The following is a 24,983-nucleotide window of genomic DNA, read 5'->3' on the forward strand; positions in this document are numbered from 1 at the left end:
TTAGCTGTCAGCCATTTGAAAAGAAGAAAGGCAGCCTTATAGAAAATGCTTTCCTGGATGCTTATGGTGGTTTTTTTTTTTTTGATCTTTTAGCTACCTATATAGGAGACATGGACATGTGACTGTGTATTTTCTTAAAATTTCTCTGTTCTTTTTTTTTTCCCAGGTCTGCTATTTCTGTTATGCGTATCCCAGTTATGAGAGGTTTTTTTGTGATTTCCGGGCTTGGTGCTGTCAGCCTCATGTGAACAAACTAAAACGAAAAGCAAGCTGATTCTTAGAAAACAAAATGCCGCGGAGAAGGAAAGCTGGTGGGAGTCCTTCTCGGAAGAATGGCAATTCTGACAGAACTGCTGTTGCTGTATCCCAAGGGGACCCAAGCTGCTCCGTGTCACCAGCAATGCATAGTGTCAATAAAGAAGAGCTCTTCAACAGTATGTCAGAAATGTTTTCTGACCTAGATCCTAGTGTGGTTTATATGGTCCTGTCTGAATGTGATTTTAAAGGTAAATAATGTACAGTTGTCATTACAAGTTTTGTTCCATATGCAGACAGCTCTTAACTAGGGCGACACCAGAAAAGTTGGTGTGGGTGTTGCAAGCATATTTGTGAGTTTAGCTTTTAATGAGTAGGTGAGTCATAATATTTTGAAATTTTGTAGCTCTTTCCATGCAAGATTCTCCAAGTTTGACAATGCTTCTGTGAGGCTGGTAATTTGCAGTAGCAGTGTGCTCCATAAATGGAGGTACAGTTTAAGTGGCTTGTTCTGTGACAGAGAGCAGGCGGTGGTAGAGTTGTGAGGAGAATCTGTTTCTTCCAATTAGTTTCTGTGCCCTATCTCCTAGATGCATAAACTGTTTCTGCAGGAGGGGTATTTTATGTTCTAGATCACAATTTTTTAAGACAATGGTACACCATATGTGGTCCTGGCAGCATTTGCTTTTCCTTAAATACTTGATTTGAGCTTTTGTTTTACTTTCTATTTTGCACTGTCATCTTGTCATCTCCACTGAGGATTAGTTTTTGCAGGATAAATTCTCTTTGTCATGTTGAATTCTCTGCAGCCTCACTTGGACTGTGTTTCTCCCCCTGTATTCTGCCAAGCTACATACCCACCTCTCCTGACAGACTATTTTCATGTCTGTGCCCAGTCCTTCCCATGCTTTTGTGGTTTTGAAATTCTTCTATATACAAGTTCATTTGCTTATAATCAAAGTAACAGATGAGATGCTGGATAGCAACATCTGAGGAGTTATTTGGCAGGGGAATAAGTCATACATGGAGCATTTTAATCAATCTGTATTCATATGATCAGATGTGATTAGCTGAGATTTTTCCAAGACTATTTGCAAAGAAAGCAGACTTTGGCCTGGTTTTATATGTATGAAACCTAGATAGCCATTAAAAGGACTGCTTTTATTGCCATTTTTACCTTACCTAAATTGTTTAGGTTTATAACTTAATAGCTCACTCATGTTTGTTGCTATGATTGTTATTCCTTTTAAAATTCAAATTGATGGAATTACTGATTCATGCTTTGAACTCTTAGTAAGATTTATCAAAATAACAGATTTATCTAGAAGCTTATTGGAGAATTCAGTAAACACGCTGAGTTCATTATTGTGTTGTACTATTAACAATAGTTTAAAAATTGAAAGATTAGCATCTTTTCATATGAGTAATAATAAGTTGCTCTCATATAGTAGAGAGGATGGAAGGACAAGGAAGATATTATTTAACATGTGTGCAGGAAGAGTTGCACTTCCATGGACTTAGACTTTTTGCTACACTGTCTTTCAGGAAAACAGGAGCTTAGCTTTAGAGCTCAGATGATACTTGTGCCCGGTTTTCATTTTGTTCATGTTGATCACAGGCAACCTATACTCCGTTTAGTGGCTTTACAAAGAATTAATGCAGATACTGGATTTTTCAGGCTATATTAGGTATGACATTTTGCATTGGGCCTAGCCATAATGAACATATTTTGCATACTTCTATCTCTTTAGTCCTCAGTAGTGTTTTTCGGTTCATTTTATGCTATTTCGCCTATATGGGATAGGTTAGAAATAAGTATCCATTTAAACACCCAGTTTTGATTTTTTTTCCCCCCAGTTAATAATTTTTAGACACTATTTCCTTAGTAATTTTTATGCTTATTAGGTTATTATTTTGCAATATGTCTGTATTGAGTTCTGCCTTTACCTCTAATGAGAAACAGACCAAGGGAGTTGCAGAAGGTGTGTTAAAAGATGAATTGGTGAACTGTCTTTTGGCTGTCTCCTTAGTTGTGATAAATACTCCTTCAAGTAAAAAAACCACATTCACATCAGCTTGTGTATGTTCAGTTGACTATGCTTTATTCTCTTTACCTTATTCAACAGTAGAAAACGCTATGGATTATCTGCTAGAGCTGTCTACCCACGCCAAAGGAGTAGCATCTTCAAAAACCTTGGGTTTTGATTCAGTAGAATCATCACTAGTTCTTGTTAATCAGCAAAGATCTGTTGCAAATGAAAGAATGGGGGAAAGTACTGCAGAACAAAGTAATTCTGAAGAAGGAAAAGAAAAGGTCCTATCACCTGATGTGCAGCTGACTGAAGAACTGGATTCTTTAATAGAAAATGCCTTTCAGAGATACAGCTTGAGTGATGAATTGCCTCATTCTGCAAATGACCAAATAGTACATAAGCACTCTGTGGAACACGATGGCTTTAATGAATTTCCTGGGTGGGAAAAATCTGATTCAGGTTGCAATGTCCTACTTTTTCCACAGCAAATAGGGACAAATAATGAGGTTTTAGAAAACTTCTGCTCTTCTCAGCCACCAGTGAGTCAGCTGAGCATCCAGACAAGCTCACCAGCTGCATCAGACACTTTTGCACAGACATTGGAAGATTCTGATTTGTCAGAAATAAGTGTTCAACATGATTTAGCTTCAGAAGTCTATAAACAATTGAATGGAGAAATATCATGTGGAAATTCTGAACAGACACAAGATACTGTTATGGATCAAGAAAGTATGACTGCTGCTTCTGGTGGGTCTTCCCAAAGACCTCTGGAACTTGGAGTAGCTGTCACTGGAAATCCTAATTCAGGGTGCCTGGACCAACACGAAGAGGTAGTGACTGCCTTTAACAGCCACCAGAGCACTTCTCTTCCAGAGGCCTGTGTCTCTCTTGAAACATCCAGTTTCAAAGCATCCAAACCTGCAGATTTTCAGCAAACTCAGCAGGGTTATAACTTAAATTTTTCTACACCGTCATGTCAGCCTCAACAACACTGGAATCTCATGGCTCCCGTGTTTTATCCATGCAGTGGAAGTCACAGCTTTGTAACTCCTGTGGCTGTCAGTCCAGGGCAGTGGAGACCCGTTTCAGACTATAGGACTTTGGAAAAAGGACTTTTTTTTTCCTCTCCAGTGGTTTCAAATGCCTGGGATAGCAACCCTTCTCTGAAGGTATGGGGAAATCAAGATAGAAACTCAAAATTGAACCTCTCGCAAGCACAGCAGCCACCTGTTTGTCACATGATGAGAAAAAAGATGCACCTTATAGGTCAAGTACTTGTTCTTCTCAGAGGTGTTCCAGGATCAGGAAAATCATATTTGGCAAGGTAGAACATCTATATGTGAGCTTCTAAAAGAAATTGCTTAATTGTGTACAGGATTTAGTGCAGGCAGAGACACTTTTCTGACATTTGTAAATATGCTTATACCCTAACTGCCAGCTACGTGGTACATGCAGCATGATGAGTAGTAATAATTGCAGAGAGCTGAGTTGCTTGCAGCTCCTTGACCTCTAGTGGAAATTGAAATAGGAGGGGTTAGCTTTAACTTCTGTCTGTCACTGGCCAAAGGAGTTTATGTCAGCAGAGGATCATTACAGTAGTATTAGGTCTGCTGTGTTCTTCCAGTCCCTGTTCATTTTGGGTGTTTCCTTCCAATAACATGGATGGAAATATGCCAGCTCTTTATAGGCAAAAATTCCCCTTCCACTGCTGGAATTCTTTTGTGTAAGTAGTACATGTGCAGCTTCTTGGGTTGAATTCTTGATTTCTTTTCTGACTCTCCAAAAGCCTAGATTGAGCGCAGACTCCTTTGGCTGGCACCTGAAATATTTGGCGCAATTAAGACTGTATGTGTATTTGTCACTGTGAAAGTATGTCACTAGATGTAGATGGAAAAATACCTCCCTTGTTGTTTTGAAATGAGACTTGTAGGGAACCTCTGTCAACTCTTTCCCCTAGATATCCTCAGCCTTTGGAAACAGGGCGAAATTGTTATAGATCATTTCTGCCTGGAGGATGATTTTATTCCCTTACCTAAATTTGCTGCTTCCATTCCAAATAATCTTGGTTTTGTGCAAGAGACTAAATACATGTGTGTATGGTAGCAGATATCAGGGCTGGGGAGGAGAAGGGGGAAAAGCTATTTACTTCTTGATCTTTCACAGGACTTTGCTTGAGGATAACCCAGGTGGAATCATTCTTAGTACTGATGATTACTTTTATAAACATGGACAATACCATTATGATCCCGATTGCTTAGAGGAGGCACATGACTGGAACAGGAAACGAGGTGAGAAATAAATAAGGGATTAGCTTGCTTGTTTACAGTTCGATGCTTGTGTGCTGTTTAAAAAGCTGCCTGTCTTGTAATGCCTGTGTCACAGGACAAGCATTTATCCCATCATAGAAGTATTTTTTAATATATGTGTGGAAAAAGAATATGAGCACAAACTCCAAAGTCATCTGTCCATTGTGTGTTTTGCAATTAAAAATGCCAGTGTCTTTGTCAAAAGATTGTTTTGTCCTCAGATTTCGCCATGGTATGTATTTTGGGTTGTGTGTCCCATTTCTGGAATGGTGATCTGTACCATCTCCTGGAAATATTTCTTCTGAGATGAGCCATTATATATGCATATGCAATAAGTAATGAGGATGTTGATACAAATAACACTTACACAGATATTTTCCTGCTCTTGATTATTTTTTTATCTTGAGCACTAAATTGTTGGCAAATTTAAAACAAAATTATAAGAGCAAAACAGAATAAATGTGGGTTTTTTTCCCCCATAATCAGTGTGTTTTTTGATAGTGGCTCCCACTAAGCTCACCACAGAACAACTCTCTTTAAGCTTTTATTTGCTAAATTTGAACCATGATCACTTTTCTACTGTCAAATTTCTAACTAGTGGAGAAATGGGTTAATAAGAAATGTGTGATTCAGTTATAACTTTGATTGTTCAGACGCATTGTAACATAGCTACAAAAACATGGTGCTGTTTCTCAAAGCTAGTGATTCTAAACATTTCATTATTGTGTATTTAAATTACAATAATTCTTTTGATTTTTCATATTTTATACAGTTTACAGAGTGGACTAATCTTAAGACTGTTATAAAGCCAAGAATTTTGTATGCAACAAAGAAGTCCACTTTAAGGTGATCATGTAGTTTTTTTTAGTTTAATTTAATGATTGATTTGTCATCTTGGTGCATTTTACATCTGCATTTTCATTCCTTGATTATCATACATACGCTAATTCAAAAGAATAATGCCATATCTCAGTAGCTTTACATGTGAGGGGGGGATTTCTAAAATAAAAGAGGGCCTTGAAACAGATGACGCTGTGGCAAGAGTTCTTTACACAGTGGTTAATCATCATGGATTATCTACTTTAAAATATTACAAATTTAGATAATTACTATAAATATTATGTGTCCACCCTATTATAATGGAATTAACTATATCACATTCTTTTGTACACATGTGTCTTTCAGCCAAAGAAGCATTTGAAATGAGAATCTCTCCTATAATAATAGACAACACAAACATACAAGCATGGGAGATGAAGCCTTATGTTACGTTGGTTAGTATTACAATTTGATCCGTGTGAAAAGGGATTATTGACCAACATGGCAACAACATATGTTTTAAAATGAGATTGTCTTTCTCAGTCTAGCTGTTATTCCACAAGGAAGTCTGGAGTGAAAATAAAGTGTTACATGGAATCATATTACCCAGTGTCATATTCTGTGCACGTCTGAGTATTGACCTGGCCTAGTTTCCAAGTGACAAAGCCAACTGCTTTGCACTTGGGAGCAAAAATAAATATTGTTGAGGAATCTGAATTCTGTTCCTCTTTTATATGATCAGTAAAATTATAAGCTACTTTTAAAATATAATCAGCACTAATTAATAAGAGTGATGCTTGATGCTCCATGAAACTTGAAAACTCAATCTTAGTTTTGTCCTAAATATGACATAGAGGGAGATACCAGCTGACCAGTTGGACGGCTAGAGTTATCAAATGTTGCTAGCTTGCTTGAAGTTATGCAGATTTACTTAATAATTTTTATTGAAGTGATGTAATCAAAATAATGCACCTGCACTATTTTATGTTAGTAGTGTAGTGCTTTTTATTTAGTGACTAAAAGTGACCAGCTTTTATTTAGTACTAAGTAAATACAATCTACATTTAACTTCCAAAGTTATGTTTAATGATTTAAATAACTTGGTGAACTCTGTTATAGGTTTCTCATACTCCAGTTTTCTGGAGCTTCTCACCTTTTCACTTAATTGTTTCTAAATGGGCATCAGCACTTTTAGACTCTAGCTCTTATTTTGCTGTTGATCATTTGTCATTTTGGTTGGTAGTTTGAAGAATTTTTTTACGCTTACAGAACTGCATTATTTTATAAAATTGGTTCTGATTAACAGGAATAATATACTGGAAGATATATTATAAAGTAGGTCTGGGATTTCTCCTACCATGGTATAGAAACTACATACTACAGTCTCTGATATGAACTGACAGCTTTTGAGCAGATACTCTACATATGCTGCATGTGGTAATGGATTAGTGAACAGTGGGACTTACAGATCGTTTTTATTAATAATTTTTTTATTTTATTATCCTTACATTTATTAACAATTGTCAGATTAACAGTTCTTTCATAAATTAAGTCCTTGATTTTGCTGTATACTGAAATAAAGAGACAACTAAAGTTCTTCCAGGAAGTGCAGGGTTTGGTAAGGTGATAAGAATTTTTTCTGAAAACAGGAACAGGGAGAAATGGCACAGTACTCACAGTGTTTCTCCTGATTAGACTTTGGGCTCCTTTTCTGTCATGATGAGACTAGACCATATAAGGACCATTTACTTGCAGCCCACTCAAGTTTCCCATATGGCAGGAAGGCTGTCCACAATAGCTGTGTTAATGTAACTGAATTGCTTGTTTTGGAACTGGCTTGCATGTGGTCAGCTCTGAATGTAAGCAGTGAGCTTGTCTCCATCTTGGAGAGGCAGTGTAGACATGTGCATACTATACCTGGAAAGAGGAGATGTTCTGCAGTCTTAACTCTACCTCCTCTAAAGAGGAGGTAGAACATTTAAAGGGATGATATAAAATAGTGATTTTTTTTTTTTTTTCCTGTGATCATGGCACACATTTAATTTTACAGTAAGAGATGCATATTACATGTTTTTAAAAATCTCCATTTATATAATCAGAAGTGAAACACTGAACAAAAGTATGTTATTCCAAATGTTTAATTGGTTTTTCGAAAAATACAAAAAACATCTTTAAAGCAGGCTATACATGTTGTGTGCTTTTTCATAGAAATAAGAAATAGGTGATGTGCCTTGTTCTGTTTTATATCTGTTTTATTCAGGCTCAGCAGTTCAAATACAAAGTCATGTTCCGAGAACCAGACACTTGGTGGAAGTTTAAACCAAAAGAACTTGAAAGGTAAGAATGTAAAGGAAAATTTCATATTAGATAGTGTATCTGTCACAGTGTATGAACTATGATTTTTAAAAAGGTATTGCTTAGTACAGTGGCTGGTGAGGTAGCAAGATATCAGTCAAGATTTTTGCAATAATAAGTAGTTTTAAAATTTTTTTTTCCTACAATATTAACTTTTGTGGGATTTTATATGTATTATGAGAATTTTTTCTGTCACTTTATTCTAATTACATACAAAATATACTATTAGCAATAGATATTATGTAATGTTTTAATGATTGCAATTCTTTTGCATTTAAGGTACAGTGACTGATCCTTTGGGTTCCTGAGGTTGCAAAAATGATGTCAGGTTGGGGCTGGTTTTGCATCCAGTGGGTCTGTTGTCTTACTTGAAATGTTTCTGCTGTCACTGAGTTTAAGGCAATCAGCACCTCATGGCCTGAGAGGAACAAACCCCTGTGCATCACCACTGTTGTTTACCTCTTCTTTAGCAGGACCTTCTACACAATTATAGAGCCAAAATAGGCAAGATGTAAACCCTATGTAAGTGAATAATAAGGTAGCTAGAAAATTGGCTGGATGCCAGGTTCCAAGGGTATGACCAGTGGTTCAAAGTCCAAGAGGAGGCTGATGTATTCATCCTGGAGGGACTAGAGCCACTACTAACTATTTAATGTCCTTTTTATGACTTGGATGTTGGGACAGAGTGCACTCTCAGCAGATTTGCAGATGATACTGAATTAAGCAAGAGTAGTTTGTTCAGCCTTAAGAAGAGAATGTTAAGGAAGAATTGTATTGTTGTCTTCAGCTACCTTTTGGGAGGTTATAAAGAAGACTAAAAAGATCTCTTTTGAGAATTGTGCAGGGATAGGACAAAACAAACATAAAGTTGGAGCATGGGAAATTTTGATTACATAAAAGAAAAAAAGCCCAAAACTTACTTTGAAAGGGTGGTCAGGCACTGAAAGAGGTTGCCCAGAGAGTTTGTAGACTTTCAGTCATTAGGGATATTCGGAATTTGACAAGACAAAGCTCTGTGCAACCTGATCTAACTGTACCTCCTCTGAGTAGGAGGTTGAACTATGTGACCTCCAGAGGTCCCTTTCAATGTAAATTATTTTGTGATTTCATAATATCTGTTGTCATCTGAATTTGCACGCTTAGCTTAAGGTTGGCTACTTTTCAAGTGAGGTAAGGAAGATTATTTTCTTTCCTAAAATAGAACTTAAACATTTTCTCCTGTACCTCCAATTTCTGTTTTGCCATCCTTGGCGGGATTCACATATTCTAGGTGGAACTGCTGCAAAGCATGTTGCTAGTTGGTGTTTAAGAGAGTCAGTGAAAATTCCTAGCCAAAGGGTGTCCAGAATAATAGGTGAATAGGTTTTCCTCAAGGCTCAAAGAGTTCTTAGTTTAGTAAAACCAGAGAAGGAAGACTGAATTCAGAAATTTTCCGTACCCAGTTTGATATCCTGCATCACTGTCAGGATCTGATATGGTGTGTTTCTGATACTTATTTGAAGAAGATGCATTATTAGTACAGTTTTAGTATTAAGCAAAACATCCTGTTGCAGAACAGGGCCACTGGGTGGGGTGGAGAAGTCAAGTGGAGCCATGATTTATCTGAGATTCCCTGTTTGGAATGCCTTAGTGCACTGATACAGAAAGAATTGCTGTTACACAGCTTTTGCCGTGGCCACCTGAATTCCCTGGTTAGTCTTGCTGTAAACTTATTATCATTAAATTATTATTAAATTATGCTATTCTGTCATTGTAATATACAAATCTGAAATGTTTCTTTTTCAAATTTTTTTTTTTAATTCATAGGCGAAACATTCATGGTGTATCTAAAGAAAAGATCAAAAGAATGTTGGAACAGTACGAACACTGCCTTACTGTTAGTTCAATATTGGATTCTTCAGTCCCAGACAAATCAGAAGCTGCTGGCTGGAGTGAAGATCCTTGTCAGGAGGAAAGCCATAGGTTAGATTCTTTTACTAGCTTTGTAGTTTCAAATAAAAGGCTAAAAATTCAAACTTCTTAGCAATGGAACTTGGATAAGGCTTTAATGCAGTGAGTGCATTAAAAAAATCAGTTAAATAATAAAAAGAACTACACCACATAGTTTTCTTAATTTTTAAGAATTTCAGGATTTCTAGAGATGAGCAGCCAAGGGATCTAGTCAACTTTCCAATGCTTTTTGAAAACTTCCCAGCATGGCTGTTACTTTTCAATAAGCCCATCTTGATTGACTTTCTCTTGTCTTAGAAATGTGCTGTTGCATGTATGTTGTAGATACAAAACACTTAAAATCTATAAAATGCTTTTCAGAAGAATGTAGTCCCAGATACAAGCAAATCACTATTTCTGAGTCTGTGTGTTGGTAGTAGATGATGTCTTTGTGGTAGAAGGTGGATTCTTCGTGCAGTAGTAACAAGTTATCTACTTGCTCTTGAGTATATTTACTTTAGACGTGTCTAGGTTTATGTTGGTTGTACACACAACTATTTTGTAGTGGTTAATCTGAATAATGCTGTATATGCATTATAACAATGCATAGGAAATCAGATTTTATTGTAGTTATTATTTCATTTGGTTTTTGCATGCTTAATGTATTTGAAATGAAGTGGGCACTGATAATTAATGGAATGTAGTTGATTGTGAAAAATGGTATGACAAGAAATGGCACGTCCTCTCCTAGGTAACTTCTAGACTTTCTTTAGCATTGAGCCATCAGGAGAGAGCAACAGTCATTAAATAAAAGCATTATTTACCAGGTTTGCTGATCTGAAAGAGGAAATGTCTGGCAGCAGAGTGCTTCAGAATAACTGAATGCTGGGAATGGGGGAAAACAGACTCCTGAGAAAGTATTCTTAGCCTCATGGTGAGAGTAAAAAAGGGATACTTACCAAGGAAAGTTCTGCTTTGCTTAGCTCCTTCTTTTTTATAAAGGAGTGTTGAGGTTAGGGCTAAGTCATCTTAAATTTGTTTTCCTCTCACTAGAGTTCTCCAGCTGGATTATTAGTGTCCTAAAAGGTGGTTTCTGGTCTGTAATTTGAAAATATTAAATATTTAGACAAAATTAAAAATGTGGACAAGTGCTTAAAGAAGGTTTGAAATGGGTTTATCTTTCATTCCAATTTGTCTTTCAGAAAGAGAGAGGCACATTCTCATGTAAAGGAAGAAAAACCTTTTGCTTCTGATATGGAGCCTCTTGAATTAGCTGAAGATGAGAAAACTTTTCCCAGTACTTCTCTAACGTTAGAAAGTAACTGTGATCCTGAACATTTTCAGAAAGAGGAAAAAGAAATGGAAAATAACTCAGTGGAACACAATTCTGAGAACAGCACTGTTCAAGATGACTTGGATGTTTATTTACCAGGTTGTGTAGAAAAAGAACTGCCCTTGGAGAAGAAAGAAGAAAAGGGAGAAAAAATTGAAGAAAATACTGAAACAGAAATGGAGGAGGTTGATGTGACCACGACTGAAGAGACTGTGTGCTTGCATACAGGAGGAGTTGAGGAACACAGTGATAACACAATTCTTGAAGTTCAAACTGAAGTTGAACAATCTGGTGAAATATGTATGGAACCAAAATCAACACAAAGTAGTAACATAGTGGAGCGAAGCAGTTCAGCTTTTGACACGTCGGGAAAACCAGAACTACTAAACTTTCTGGGTGACTGGCCTGTAGAACAAACAATGGGACAGAGAGTCAAAAGAGCTAGAAGACTAGAAAAATCTTCTTTGAAGAGTGATACGGAAGGTAAAACTCCCAGTCAGCAGCATCCTGAGTTAGGTAAAGAGCAAGCAGGCCTGCCTGGGACCTGTACTGTTGAAAAAGGACATGAGGAAGAAAATCTAGCCTCTAGCTGTTCCTCTGTTAGTTCAGATAAAGCCACACTGGAACTGCAAATGATAGGACATTGGCCTGTCTCAGGCTCATTAGAACAGAGACAACAAAGGTCAAGGAGAATGAGAAAGACAAGTCTAAATCGGTCTGATGAGGGTAAAAATACTGAAGGTGACATTAATAGAAATGCTCTTGAGACTGTAGATGTGCTTTGTGGGACACCTGTGAACACTGCAGAGCAACTGGATACAAAGAGCTTGCGTATACACCAACCTGAAACAGTAGCTAGTGAAACGGTAGCTGAGAAAAAAACACAACAAAATAAGAGAATGAGGAAACATCACAAATTAGCCCTCACTTTTACAAACAACAATTTGCCCCATCCCAAAGAAGAGGAACACTTGTCTATGCTTAACGCAGCAGAAGAGAAACATGACGCATGCTCATGTAGACAAAAAAGTAGCCATACACAGACTGAATCACAGGACTTTGCTCTCTTGTGGAGATTAGAAAAGAAAATGCTTTTTCCTGAGACTACCAAAGTATTGCATGGCAGACTAGATGGCTTCAAACCCAAAGATGTAGATAATGCCTCAGATTCTCAAGAAAAAATACCCTATCGAGTTACGTATGATAAAAGTACATTTGTGGAAGAAAGTGAACTTACCAATATTGATGAGTCTGAAAAGCTAAATATGCTATGTAAGCTCTTTGAGTCTGTTTCATTTGAAGCTCTGAAAGATCTGTATGAAAGATGTAACAAAGACATAGACTGGGCCACAGGTCTGCTGTTAGACTCTGATGAAAAGTTATGCGAAGATGTTGATAGTGAATGCTTTCAAGTAAGAGAAGCTGAACCAGTTGTTGCAGACCTTGATTTCAAGGCAAGTACAAACTATGGTGAGAATCTCAAAGACTGCGAACAAATGTCACAGTTAATTGGGGCTGGTGATATCTCTGAGCTTTCAGAAGACAAGAACTCATTACTCAGCATTGCAGAAAGTAGGGCTACCAAGGCAACTGTGACAGATGCTGATGTGTCTGACTTGTTGACTGCTACCTCACTGAATGATTTGGCAGAACTGAAAAATTCTGGAGATGCAGCCCCTAGAACTGATGCAGGCAGCTCAGCAGCAGGTATCATTGAGCCATCCGTTTCAGGAAAGCAGAAGATAGAGTCTGAAAGCCCTGTTGAAGAAACTATAAGCAAGCCATCAGTCTCACAACTTGATGCAGGTTTATGTATACCCATGACTTTGCCTCATGGTCCTAACACAACTTCTACCAATTTGAAATTTGAATTAAATAACAAAAGTGACAGTAACCTTTCAGAAAGCAATGCAGAGAGTTCCGAGGTGCCTGCTTCGTTACTGGAAATGGATCATGCACCTCTGGTGGGTCCTAGGAATGATAAAGAACTGAAGACAGATAAAGAAACCCAGGGGAGTTCCAGGGAGATATGTGGTAAAGAAGAAATTGAAACTCCAAGCTGGGATGAAACTAAAGCGAAGATACAAAGCCCTATACCAGCATCACGTGCAGCCTTCAATATAGATTGCCTAGAACTAACATTACCTCCTGAACTGGCACTCCAATTGAAAGAAATATTTGGGCCTGTTGGCATTGATGCAGGTATGGGCATAATTATATCCATATTTTTATGAAAAAACTCAGTTTGGGTAAGAAAACCTTTCTTCCTTTGCCTGTGTTTTTTTTTCCCTTCATGCTTGATTTTTAGGGAACAGATTTGCACAATTCCTTGTGATACTGTTGTTTGCTTTTGTTAATCCAAAAATGGAACTGAACTAAACGTGGCAAAAAATATAAATGCAGTAGTGCTACCTTCTGCCTTTGTCTTTTTGTATATGCACGTACTTTAAAAGCATAAGAAAAATATATTGGCTTATTTGCTTTTTGAACAACAGGCCTTTGAGCCTATATTCAAACTCTGAAGGGATATTAAGATGATGAGGAAGATGCAAATTATGACTTGTTAGGAAAAAAGAAAGAAAAAAGAAAGCTTTTAGGCATCAGTGAAATTGGGGAAGGAGAAGATGAATGGTTTAGAGAGAAGATAAAGTGCAGCTATACTTAAAAGATGAAAACAGACTAGTCTGCTGAGAGACTATGATGAAGGAAGCCATAAGCAGCTTAAACATGCATCACAAGTTAGACTGATGCAAAAAGGAAGAAAAGAAAACACAAGGAATATATAGCTTGCTTGTTTTCTCTCTTTTTTTCTTTTTTCTTTTTTTCTCTCTTCTCTTGAAGATTACTTGATATGAAACCCTGGATACCTGATTTATTGGTGGGTTTGACTGCTGGCCTCTTTGCCTTCCATGCCTACTTCCTCCAAAAAAAAAATTGTTTTTGATAGCAGAAAGGTGTTTTATTGTGTCTGAATTTTTATTGCCCTGCCTTTTAATTTCATATGTATGTTCTTCTTGCCCTTTTATTTTTGAAAGGGTTGAGAAACAATATCAGAAAGACCTTTTAGGGAAAAGATGTATCATTATGATACCATGATAATTCCTGCCATTTCCCTTAGAGTTAGAGGGGATACTTGGAGTTTGCTTCTCTGAGTTTGTGTGTTTGAAAGGAGGGATGTGACTGCTGTTGGGCAGTGGCGGGTATGTTGTGTTACATAAAAGCAGTTGCCTGTGGATTGCAATAAAATAAGGGGAATCACAGTTTCACAAATGAAACTGTGGTTGTAAATTAACAGTGGCTTTGTAGAAGAAGGTTCTGCTAGAAAAATGGAAAAAAGGAGTTGTTCAAGTAGCCATATTTCAACAAGATACAATTAATGTTAACTTGTTTTTTCCTACCCTGAGTTTTTGAACACCAGATAATGAATTCTGTGTGGAATGCCTTTTTTTTTTTTTTTTTTTTTTAGCTTGGCAGTTGCTCAAGTTTTTTTCAGGAATGACAGTTTGTGCAGAATCTCCAGAATTCAAATTAATAAGTCTAGGCTACTGTACTTTAATTGCTTAGATAAGTTTTTATAAAATGCTTTAATGAATATATTTTCTTTCTTCCATAAGGATCACTAACTGTTGAGGATTGTGTGGTTCATATTGATCTGAATTTGGCAAGAGTGATTCATGAAAAATGGAAAGAATCTATTCTGGTTAGTAGATTTCTTGCTTATGATATAGTATGGCATGCTTGCACTTTGTCAGACCATTTGTCTCCTTATGTGTTGGTCTGTATCTGTAAGATATAAGTATCTTTGTGAGAACAGTGATAAAATACAATAGTAGTTTGTAAAATATGTGGAGTATATCAGCATATCATAATCATCAGAGCTGTTGAAAGATGGTTTAAGAGATGAAGAAACTGCGTGTAATGAGTGCCCCATCACAAAACCAAGATTCTTAAAAAAGAAGGATCATAATGCACAGTTTCACTACAAGATTGATCAAAAATTCCACTGGCCAAAAATCATTACTGGCTTTTTGACATGTAAGAAGAGTTCTTTCATGCGTAATTATGTATACAAAACATCTCCATGTACATTAATTGAAAAAAGTATCTAATCTCCGTTCCTTCATAGCCTTATGAAACTTGGAATGCTTTCTGGCAAATTTTTTGTTTGGTTTATTTAGTTAAGGTTATGAAATCTTAGCAGTGGGGCATGTTCCTCTAGTTTGATGTGTTTTTGGAAAGATAGTTCTATCTTTTAAACTTCATGTTGTAATTATTTTTCTTAAATGTATTTCTTTTAAGATACCTTTTGAGAAATACTGTGAGACATTATTTTGAAGCTGGTTTACTTAGAAGCTAACACTTGCGAAGTTTCACTGCAAAATTTATAGCTAACTTATAGCATTCATGGTTTTACTATTTTTATTTAGAAGCGTCAGAGGAGAGATGAATCATGTATGTTGTCTGCAGAAGGTATGCTATGTATTTCTCCTAATTGTAAAAATACTTAATTCTCATTATAAAAATATTTAATTCTTTGAAACTTCAGTAAGGTTGCAAATATTCTGTCTTTTGAAAAATGATGGATTCATTTATTAAGCTAAGTTTTTATTTATTGCTCTTGGTTCCATTTACCATTTTCTTACAGGGGTGTGGGGGGAAAGTAGTAGTTCATTATAAGCAGAACCACTAGTCCTAGGTAGATGCAAGCAAAAAGCATATAATTTTGTGTACCTCAGCGAACTTAAAGAGAAGCTCTGGCTGGATCAAACAGCTGTTTGGTAGGACTTCTGTAATCTCTGTGGTAAGAAAAGGTGCAGCCAGAGAATTACTAGCAGAGTAAGATTTCTGCAGGTGAGGGAAGGAGGTCAGGAATACAACATTCACATGTTGTTGTCCTTGTCAGAAGAACTGATTGTAGCAGGAGGATGTATGTCCTCGTTCAAAAAGTGTTACAATCTCTAGCAATCTAGTTTTCATTCAGCTCCCAGAAGAAATGTCCCTCTACAGCAGAACCCCACTGCTCTTGCATGGGACCTGGGTGAAGACTTGGATTGCAGTGTGGGTGCAAAGTCTCCACTGGAATGACCAAACAGTGCTGTTAGCATTAACTCATAGAAGTGTAAAACCAGATTGTTAAACATCTGTCCTTAAGTTGTAGAGGAAAGGCAGATAAACATGTAAACACATGAGTCAATAATTCTTCTACAAAAGCAAACAAACCTCCCCATGTAACGTATGTGCAAGGTAGTTTACAGGTGTAAGATATGCTTTGGCACTTGAAAATTTGGTGAGGGAGTCTGATGGTTTGCTTTTGTTTTACAAAATAGATAAAGATGATCAGACAGTCTTGGAAAATAGAAGTGAGGAAGGTGAAAACAATGTGTTGTTTTCTGTTTTAGTATTAATGATACTGTTTTAACAAAATCCAAACCATCTAGGTTGAAAAACCTAGCTTAATTATTTTGGCTTTGCTTGTATAAATAAGCTAATAATTGTTTTATTTGTCACCTCATTTTTATTGCTTTTGAAGGTCCTACTGTGATTCAGCAGATAGATACAGATGACTCAGGAATGCTGTTATCTCTGAATGCAGACAGTAAAATACAGAAGAAAAAAATGAGCTGGGTTTCAGGCTCGTCTAATGAGATACAGACTAAAAAACCAACAACATCAGACGTTTTTCCTTTTATGGATCACTGGAATGCTCAGATTCAGAAAGTTTCTCTCAGACAAATAATTTCTGAAGAAATAGCTATGCAGGAGAAACAGGACCTGGTATGGATAGCACCAGTTTTTTAAGCAGTTTAAATACGTTACTATTAATGAAGCAGAATATCTGGTGACTCATCTTTGTGCTGCTGATTACAGCCTGAATTTGTCAGACAAATGCATGCCAATTAGTATTGTTGATTACTGTGATACAGGAGTTTGCTTGTGGTAGATGTTTCTGTTTTAGAAATATAAATCTCATTTTAAAATGTAATATTTTGATTGTTCCACAAACAGATCATGGTGCATTTCACTATACAGGTTAGCATTTGTGTTTGGTTGAATTTTTTTTGATTGCTCACCTAAAACCAAAGATCAGTGTGATTTCCCACACTTTTTTTATTGGGAAAGCAGTACAGAAAAAGTTCTTAATTAGCTCCATGCCTTGTCTGTTTAGAAGTGGATTGAATTTATTTTAATATTTTTTGTAAGGAGAACCCACAACGTTCCTAACAGATGAGACATTACAAGAAGTACTTGAGGTTAATCTCAAACAGGTTGCTGTACCCACTTGTCAGAAAATAGTAATTTTTAAAAAGATTTTTATTAATTCTGTACCTTCCACGCAGTTCCCATGCCGTGTCTGGCTGGCGTGTGCTTAATACTGCCCTCTACTGCCCACCAGTTGTGCAGAACGGGCATGTTTATTTGTAATCGTCTCTGATAAGTAGCTGTCCTAAAAAAGAGGAGCTTTGTTTCTACTGGTATAGCAAGTTCGATGGATTAGCCTGTACTTTGAAAGAATGGCTCGTGGATTTTTTCTTTGAACTGCATGTATGTGGCTTACTGATGATAAGAACGGTGATGCCCGCAGCTTTATTTTCAATTTGGATTCATGAAGCTTGGCTTTGTTTTGACCACTTTTTTTTTTAAAATCTGAGTATTGGAATGATCAGTCCGATTTATTCTGGGCTCTAATTATGTTTTCTTCTCAGCATGTCTTCACAAATATGAATATTTATTACAGTGCAGCTTCAGATACACCAAAACAAAATTGTTTATGCTGTTTAATAATAAAATGTTGTTTCAACCCCATGCCCTCAATATAGAGTATAGAGAGGTGAACTTTGCACAAGCTTAGCATTGGACTAGGTAGACTAGCAGGCAATGTATTCCAAAACTTAAATTCCTCCTAAAAAATCCTCGTTTTGCTTTGTCCAAGTTGTGAGGGAGCTCCAGCTGAGTCACTTCAAATGACTGCAGAGTACTGCAGTGGTGTATAATACAAGTCACCTGCCCCTTCTTTATTCTCATCAAATCAGGGTGGCAGGCTGATATTGGCATGTTGTCATTGCTGTGGGTGCATAACTACTGAGTATATATTTTTTAAAATCTTAACAAATAACAGAAAAGTTGGATTGGCTCCACTGTTACTATATTTTGTATAATCAAGAACTTGTAATATTTTTCCTTTGTCTTCTGGGTAGAATCGTGTTCCTTCTATGGCTAGAAAAGACTGTGCCGCTAAACTAAAGGAGAAGCAACTTTTTGAGATGTTTCCAACTATTAATCAAAATTTCTTAATGGATGTCTTCAAGGACAACAAGTAAGAAATCTTTAAAGTTCTTTGTAAAGATGGTACTCAGTAACACACTCTAGTGCACAGTTACTGTCTTAAATATTAAGAGTTAAGATACTGCTAAAGAATGGCTTTTTCCAGATTAGTACACTTTTTGTAGATCTAAATAAAGGCAAAACTAGCTGGTCTTGAAAGCAAAAAGGGCATTAAAAACTCTATGTGTAGACTTGTTTCTCTCATTGTCTCTCATCTGGCTATTGACATCTGACTGACTGTCAGTGGAACTGTGTATTTCCTCTAGAGCTGAGGTTTAAATCAAGTGGGAGAAATTAGTGGGGGTGGTAACAGCGGGTTCACAGAAAATGGCATCTGCCCAAGAGGAAAACTACCATTACCTGATGTTAGCTGTGAGTACTTTCCTGGTTACTACAGTAGCTCTGAAGGAATGAGCAATCTCTCCATCTCTTCCTGCTGACATTCTCTTTCTCTTTTCTGCATTATATTTCTGGGGAATGTGGCTACCTTCTTAAATCCAAGTTCCTGAGAACTGAACTTTTTTTCCAGAGAAACTTCTTTTTTCATCCTTGGCCAACTGAATATCTGTCTCTACATATGGGTTTGCATGCCTACTTGTCAGTCTTTCCGCTTGTCCAGCTTGTTACCAAAGCCTTTCCTTGTGGGATGTTTAAAATACGTCCTTCATCCATCTCTACAGCTCAAACATTTTGCCATCTCTTGTTTTTCACGTTCTAAATTCTCTTCATAGTGTTGCCTTTCCCAAAATCTATCTTTACTTTTGATCAGTCTTCCTCTTGTCTGCTTACTGAACAGCAAGAAGAATAAAGAAGAAAGAGAGCTTATTAGAAATCTGATGGCAACTGATGTCCTATTCTTATTTCATTAAATTTAATAACAAAGCTTGACTGGAAATACAAGGATTTTCCTGCATAATGGTTTCAGAAAACTGAGCTAGTTTTAAACTAGTTTGTACTATCTAACCCTGACCAGAGAAGATTTAAGATGAAGTAACTTTTCCAGCCCAAAAAGCAGTATTTACTTCTAAACTAATGCCTGTTTGATTAAGGTAGGATGCAATTTACTTTAGTATTTCATTGTCCTTTTAATATTCAAGTGCCCTTCAGTTATATTTCAATCAACCAAGACTGCATGTGTGTTGATGCCAGTAATGCAGTACAGTGAGTCTGCAAGCCTTTTTGTAATAAGGTGGAAAATTCCATTCCAGTGCTTTATTTCCATTGTCATCTATTTCTGTAACAATATCAAGGTTTGTAATACGCGTTTTAATAAATGTAGCAGTTATTAATGTATTTGTAAAGTCACAGATTTTACTTATCCTTTACAGCTACTCTTTAGAACAAACTGAACAGTTTCTGAACTGTGTTCTGGAGGCAGATCCTGTAAAAACAGTTATAGCTCAAGAAAGTATTCAGCAAAATGAAATTGTTTCTTCCTACAGTGCTGCAAAGAACCGGGAGAAGAAGGTATTTTTATTTTCTTTTAAATAGTAGTTACAAACACATCCAAAGCTATGTTAATGAAAACACCCTACAATGCATACTTAGCTTCAACGTTGCAAATTCCTACAGGCAAAAAAAAATAAGGAAGAGGATGATCCTTTGAGTGAAATATTTCAAGAATTTGAGTATCCACAATATGATGATTTAAGAGCAGAAGCTTTTTGTCACCAGCAAAAGAGACAGGAGTGTTTGAAAAAGGCTGGGGAGGCCTATCGCATGGGTATGAAGCCTGTGGCAGCATTTTATGCACATCAGGTAAATGTAAACATTGTACTTTTTGCCTGAATTTAGTGAGGTACTTAAATACTGAATTGGAAGTGATAAGAAAAACACTGTGCCTACTAGAGTTGATAAATTCGCTCAATTACTGTTCCCTGTGTAAGTGTTATATTGAGAATCACCTTACAAGTAAACTCCCTTTCACTAGTAATGATACTAATACAGGACACTAACGTAATCAAATTCAGTGCGAGACCTCATGAAAGATAATATTTGGTGCTTAATCACACATGCTTATTTTCTCATAGATCTCACTCTTGCATCCACATACTTGTAAGCACCAAGATTTGTGTCTTTGTGGTCTGGCCAGGTTCACTCATGGACTGCAACAAACATCAGTTTTCAAATCCTCTGTATGTCCCTTGGGTTCATCTTAATTGGTGATGAACTGTGTTTAGACACATCTTTAGTACTTTTTAGGAGTCAGACAAGTATTCAGATGTGATCTTTTGCCTCAGAATCTTGCTTGCTTCACCCTCCATAAATCTTGGGCAAGATTGCTGCCTGCTGTCTTTGCTTCCTCGTTCTGACTATCTTTATGGCTACAGTCTGTCTTGGGTTGGGATAAACATGGTGTGGTATGCCATGATTTTTTGCCATCCGACTGATTTTGGAGTGTAGATCTGCTGATGAGTCTTTTGTGCTCTGGCCTTGGAGCACAGGCTCTCTGGTCTTGATTCAAGCACATTTCTTGGCATATATCAGTTTGATTACTGTTGATCATTGCTGTTGATCATATTATTGATTATAAGTATCAACTGTTCTTGTAACCGTTCCTGTATGCTGGTTTCTCAGTGCCTTCACACAAGACCCTTCCATTCACACTTCATTCAGACCACTCTTTAAGAATTCTGTTACAAATATCTTCAAAGGCTGTAGCTTTTCCCTGATCTAACCGCATATAAAAATTCAGTAAGAATTCACATTATAGAAGCATTTAGTTCTAAACTGTGAATTACATTATGACAGAACAAAAATGTAATAATGAATCACCTGAATTTGCTTATTATCTTAAAAAAGCTTTCATGCAATTATTATAATGTATGACTCAAAATGTTTAGATGGTTACTATGCATGTAGGAAATATTGATTATTGGTCTTTATAATGAACTCTTTATGTTCTTTGTTTGTGTATTCTTGAAGTTTGGAGAGATTCTAAACAAAGGTCTGCATGATTTTAAATAGAAATATAATTTCACGTCCTGTCTTACTTTCGTTCTTAGCCATAACGACAAGTACAATCTGGAAATTTATTATATATTTTATTTTAGGTAATAAAAAGGCAAACTAAAGCTACCTTTATTCATGAAAAATACTTTATGCTTGGTGGCCTTAGCCTGTCTTGGGAATCCTCTGCAAGTGAGAGTTACGGGGCTGGTGTCTCTGGTCTGATACTAATACAGTTCAGATGATCAATTTTAAGAAAGCGTAAGACAGACTGTCACTTCTGTTCTCTTGAGCCCTTGTCAGTCCAATACCTGGAGTTAAGTCTTCCATTCCTTTTCAGACTGTGCCTACAGATCTTCGAAGACATAATTTGTTGCTTCAGTCTCTCAGATACTATCACTTCAAGGTTCATGAGAAATAGTTGGTACTTGTTCACTGTGTAATGTGAATAACCCTGTACTGCTCCTTGCCCCTAATTCCAGTAGGGACTGTATTGATCTTGTCAGTCATAAAAGATCTGTCAAAAATATTAGGAGAGCTAATAGGCAACTATTTAAAAAAAAAAAAAAAAAAAAAAAAAGTGTTTGCCCTTGGCCTGTCTGATTTTTCAGGATTGCGTTCAGAAGAATTAACCTCAACTATAATGCTCAGCAGGTTTTTCCTGGGCTGTTGGGCAGTTTCTCTGACATTGTTTAATTAAATTTTTAGCAAAATACTTTCAGAAAGTAAAATTCTATTGTTAGGATAATAAATCTGAAAATCAGCATGGAGCGTAACTTTTTAGCTTGCATAAAGACCTTATGGTTTTGTGCCTTTCTGGCTTTTTTTCCTTCTTGTAAGGCTTTTGTTATAATTTCTTCTTTGTGCCAGCTTTGAGTAGTTGCTTAAGAACAGATTTCATGAAATCTCCTTGTGAGTAGATCTTGCTGAGCCTCTTCCAGAAGTTCTGTTGCGATTATAAATTTTACTGCTTCAAACTGTGAGCTAAAAGCACCCTGCCAGTGCTGTCATTTTGAACTCAACGACCAGTGTGGAGCTTAGATTATGTCTCGGCGTGTAATAGTTGCTGTGCTTATGAATAAAGGGTCGCCTTCATGAGCAGAAGATGAAAGAAGCCAACCATGCTGCTGCTGTGCAAATCTTTGAGAAAGTAAATACTTCCTTGCTGCCTATGAATGTGTTGGATCTGCATGGTCTCCATGTGGATGAAGCTGTGAATCAGTTGTCCAGAGTGCTGCAGGAAAAAAGTGAAGGTAGGAATAAGCTAGTAATTCCTGTCCCCTAAAAGTTATTCTCCTCATTTTCTACTAAGAAAAAACGATATATGGCAATATCAGAGGCAATGTATGTAATTTAATAACATGTAAAAACAACTGGCTTTTGTGTTGTTTTATTTTCAGAGTTCGCCCATGGAATTGTTTTTCTTTGACATGGCAAGGATTCTTTTTGCTCTCTGTCTTGCCCCCCCCCCCCCCCCCCCCCCCCAATCTTCCTTTTCCTTCTGTTTTATCCTTTACTTTTCTTTTTTCATTGAAGACTTGATCTATCCTTCCTGGCATTTTTAACAGAGGTGGTAATGCAAACATTTGTGTCATCTTTGCATTGCTTTGTCAGAACTATGTTGCTTTTTTAAAGAAAAATCATTATGTTGTAATACTAACCACAGTGATTATATTGTCTTCAACTTTTACATGAAAGTGTGTGATTTGAGCTATCTTTCAGTAACTTCCATATCTATTTGTCAGCAGGATCTCTTGAGATCAGAATACTGCTGCTTCCATAAATGTCGTTTTGCACAGTTTTGCTTGAGGGCTTGATTTTTCTCCCAATAGAGTGTTCAAGTACTTCATGAGTGTTCTTGCTGTAAAAAGATACATTTTCCGCATTGTTAGTTTACCCTATAAATTTAAGCACACTGGGAATGCTTTTCTAAGAAATATTTCTTACGCAAGGTACCACTGCACAAACCTAATTTTTTGAAACAGCTACTCCACCCAGTAGAAACAAAAGTGTTCAGTGGGGCCTTAGATAATCCTTTTCTTTCAATATACATCAAAGATAATTAAATTGCATTATCTTCTGCTATTCCTAAAATGACATTTGTATACTTTAAGCTGTAACATAATGCTTTTTAGAGCTAAATTTCCTGAGCTGCACTTACATCAGGAGTCCTGGAATGATGGTAGGAGCTCTCTGTTCAGTCCATTAACCTAAATCTAAAAAAAAGTTCATTTCAGTGTGCATACATGCTAAAGGGATCAATACCTGCCACTTACTGCTGGCAGAATTAACAGTAAACTAATATAAAACCCATAATATAAAGTTAAGCAACAGAGAGAGAGAGAGGGTCGTTGAGGAAAGATGTAATGTGAACTGATAATCCAAACTGGCAAATCTTGGCTTCTTGTGAGAATCCAGTTTAATTTGTATTTTTTTCCTCTTTTTCAAACTCTTCATCAATTTAGGTTGCTGTGATCTCTGGGAGAAGAGCAATTTCTTTTGTCATCAGGGCTAGATGCCCTAATAAAGCTCATATGATGTGTTGATCTGTTGATTCATGTACTCCAGTGTAGCAGAAGTTAGTCCAAATAAGCGTGACTTAAATGTCAAAAACTGTGTAGATTTATATTTTCCTTCTTCTTCCTTTCTTTACCCAATAAAATGTTATTTCTTTATTCATGTTAATTTAAGATAAAACGTGAAACAATAGAGAGAAGTGTCACTTAAAAAGTAACTAAATTACACCCACGTCTTTTAATTTTGCAATTTTAATTTACATCACAGGATGTAAATTCTAAGTGAAGATTAGATATAGAAACAGTAAAGCTGCTATGAAATGAGAAGGATTTTGTGATGATCACAACATGCATATTGTAAGCAATCTAGGTTTAAAAAGCTTGACTATATTTTTTCAGAATATCTTTTTCAGAAGAGGGGAAAAATGGCTATGTTTATGTAAAAGATGCATAGCCAGCATGGGAAAGCAAAGTTCTAAATCACTAGTGAGAGTTTTCAGAAGAATGGATGGCGAGGTTATACTGAATGCCAATTCTCTACTGAGAGAAAGTTTTAACCGTTACAATCCCTGCTGTTACAGAGTACCACCAGAGTGGTGGTAAACCGTATCTCTCTGTTATCACGGGAAGAGGAAGCCATAGTCAGGGAGGAGTTGCTCGCATCAGACCAGCAGCTATCAGATACCTCACAAGCCACAACTTCAGGTGAGTTTAGATTTTTGTTACTGATACATTTTTTTCTTAACCCACATTTAACTAACTGAAAATTGAAGTTAGCTTTAGAATACTGTTAAACTACTAAACAGATTAAGGCAGGTCTGCTCTTTCAGATTAAAGTAGGTCTGCTGTTTCATAAATCCAATTGTGTGACACAAAACCATTTTATACGGGGCACTTATTAAATGTTAGATCCTTTCCTCTGAGATAGATTAAAACACTATAAATGAAATTTGTCTAACATAGTTTAATTACATGTTTCCATTCAAGGTTGCTAGCTTTACTGTGAAAAGTTGTTAATCCTGCTTTTTATTGGTCTCCAATACCTGCTTTAGCTCTCAGCTTCTTATCTGGGACAGCAATTTAGGAAGTCTGGGCTGGCATCAGTGTGTTTGCTGCTTTTTCTCTACAGGAGTGTATGACGGTGACTGTGAAAGTGGGACTCAGA

At 36.6% G+C, this 24,983-nt stretch overlaps 1 protein-coding gene across 4 annotated transcripts in view; it reads left to right on the top strand.

Annotated features, from left to right (window-relative positions):
• The window catches only part of N4BP2 (NEDD4 binding protein 2), a 61,771-nt gene that overhangs the window by 31,581 nt on the left and 5,207 nt on the right, over window positions 1–24,983 (top strand). For 2 of the 4 annotated variants that reach the window (XM_072863109.1, XM_072863108.1), the window contains exons 4-18: window positions 167–506; window positions 2,382–3,612; window positions 4,452–4,576; window positions 5,780–5,868; window positions 7,674–7,750; window positions 9,575–9,730; window positions 10,900–13,232; window positions 14,645–14,730; window positions 15,458–15,500; window positions 16,561–16,805; window positions 18,227–18,345; window positions 19,682–19,820; window positions 19,902–20,111; window positions 22,387–22,555; window positions 24,400–24,523. In XM_072863109.1, coding sequence (XP_072719210.1) covers window positions 290–506; window positions 2,382–3,612; window positions 4,452–4,576; window positions 5,780–5,868; window positions 7,674–7,750; window positions 9,575–9,730; window positions 10,900–13,232; window positions 14,645–14,730; window positions 15,458–15,500; window positions 16,561–16,805; window positions 18,227–18,345; window positions 19,682–19,820; window positions 19,902–20,111; window positions 22,387–22,555; window positions 24,400–24,523 — 5,363 coding nt within the window. In that variant the 5' untranslated portion in view covers window positions 167–289. The remainder of the gene's footprint in view (window positions 1–166; window positions 507–2,381; window positions 3,613–4,451; window positions 4,577–5,779; window positions 5,869–7,673; window positions 7,751–9,574; window positions 9,731–10,899; window positions 13,233–14,644; window positions 14,731–15,457; window positions 15,501–16,560; window positions 16,806–18,226; window positions 18,346–19,681; window positions 19,821–19,901; window positions 20,112–22,386; window positions 22,556–24,399; window positions 24,524–24,983) is intronic. The other 2 variants (XM_072863111.1, XM_072863110.1) reach the window with 2 other exon arrangements.

This window comes from Ciconia boyciana, chromosome 5 (assembly GCF_034638445.1).
Source record: "Ciconia boyciana chromosome 5, ASM3463844v1, whole genome shotgun sequence".
NCBI lineage: Eukaryota > Metazoa > Chordata > Aves > Ciconiiformes > Ciconiidae > Ciconia > Ciconia boyciana.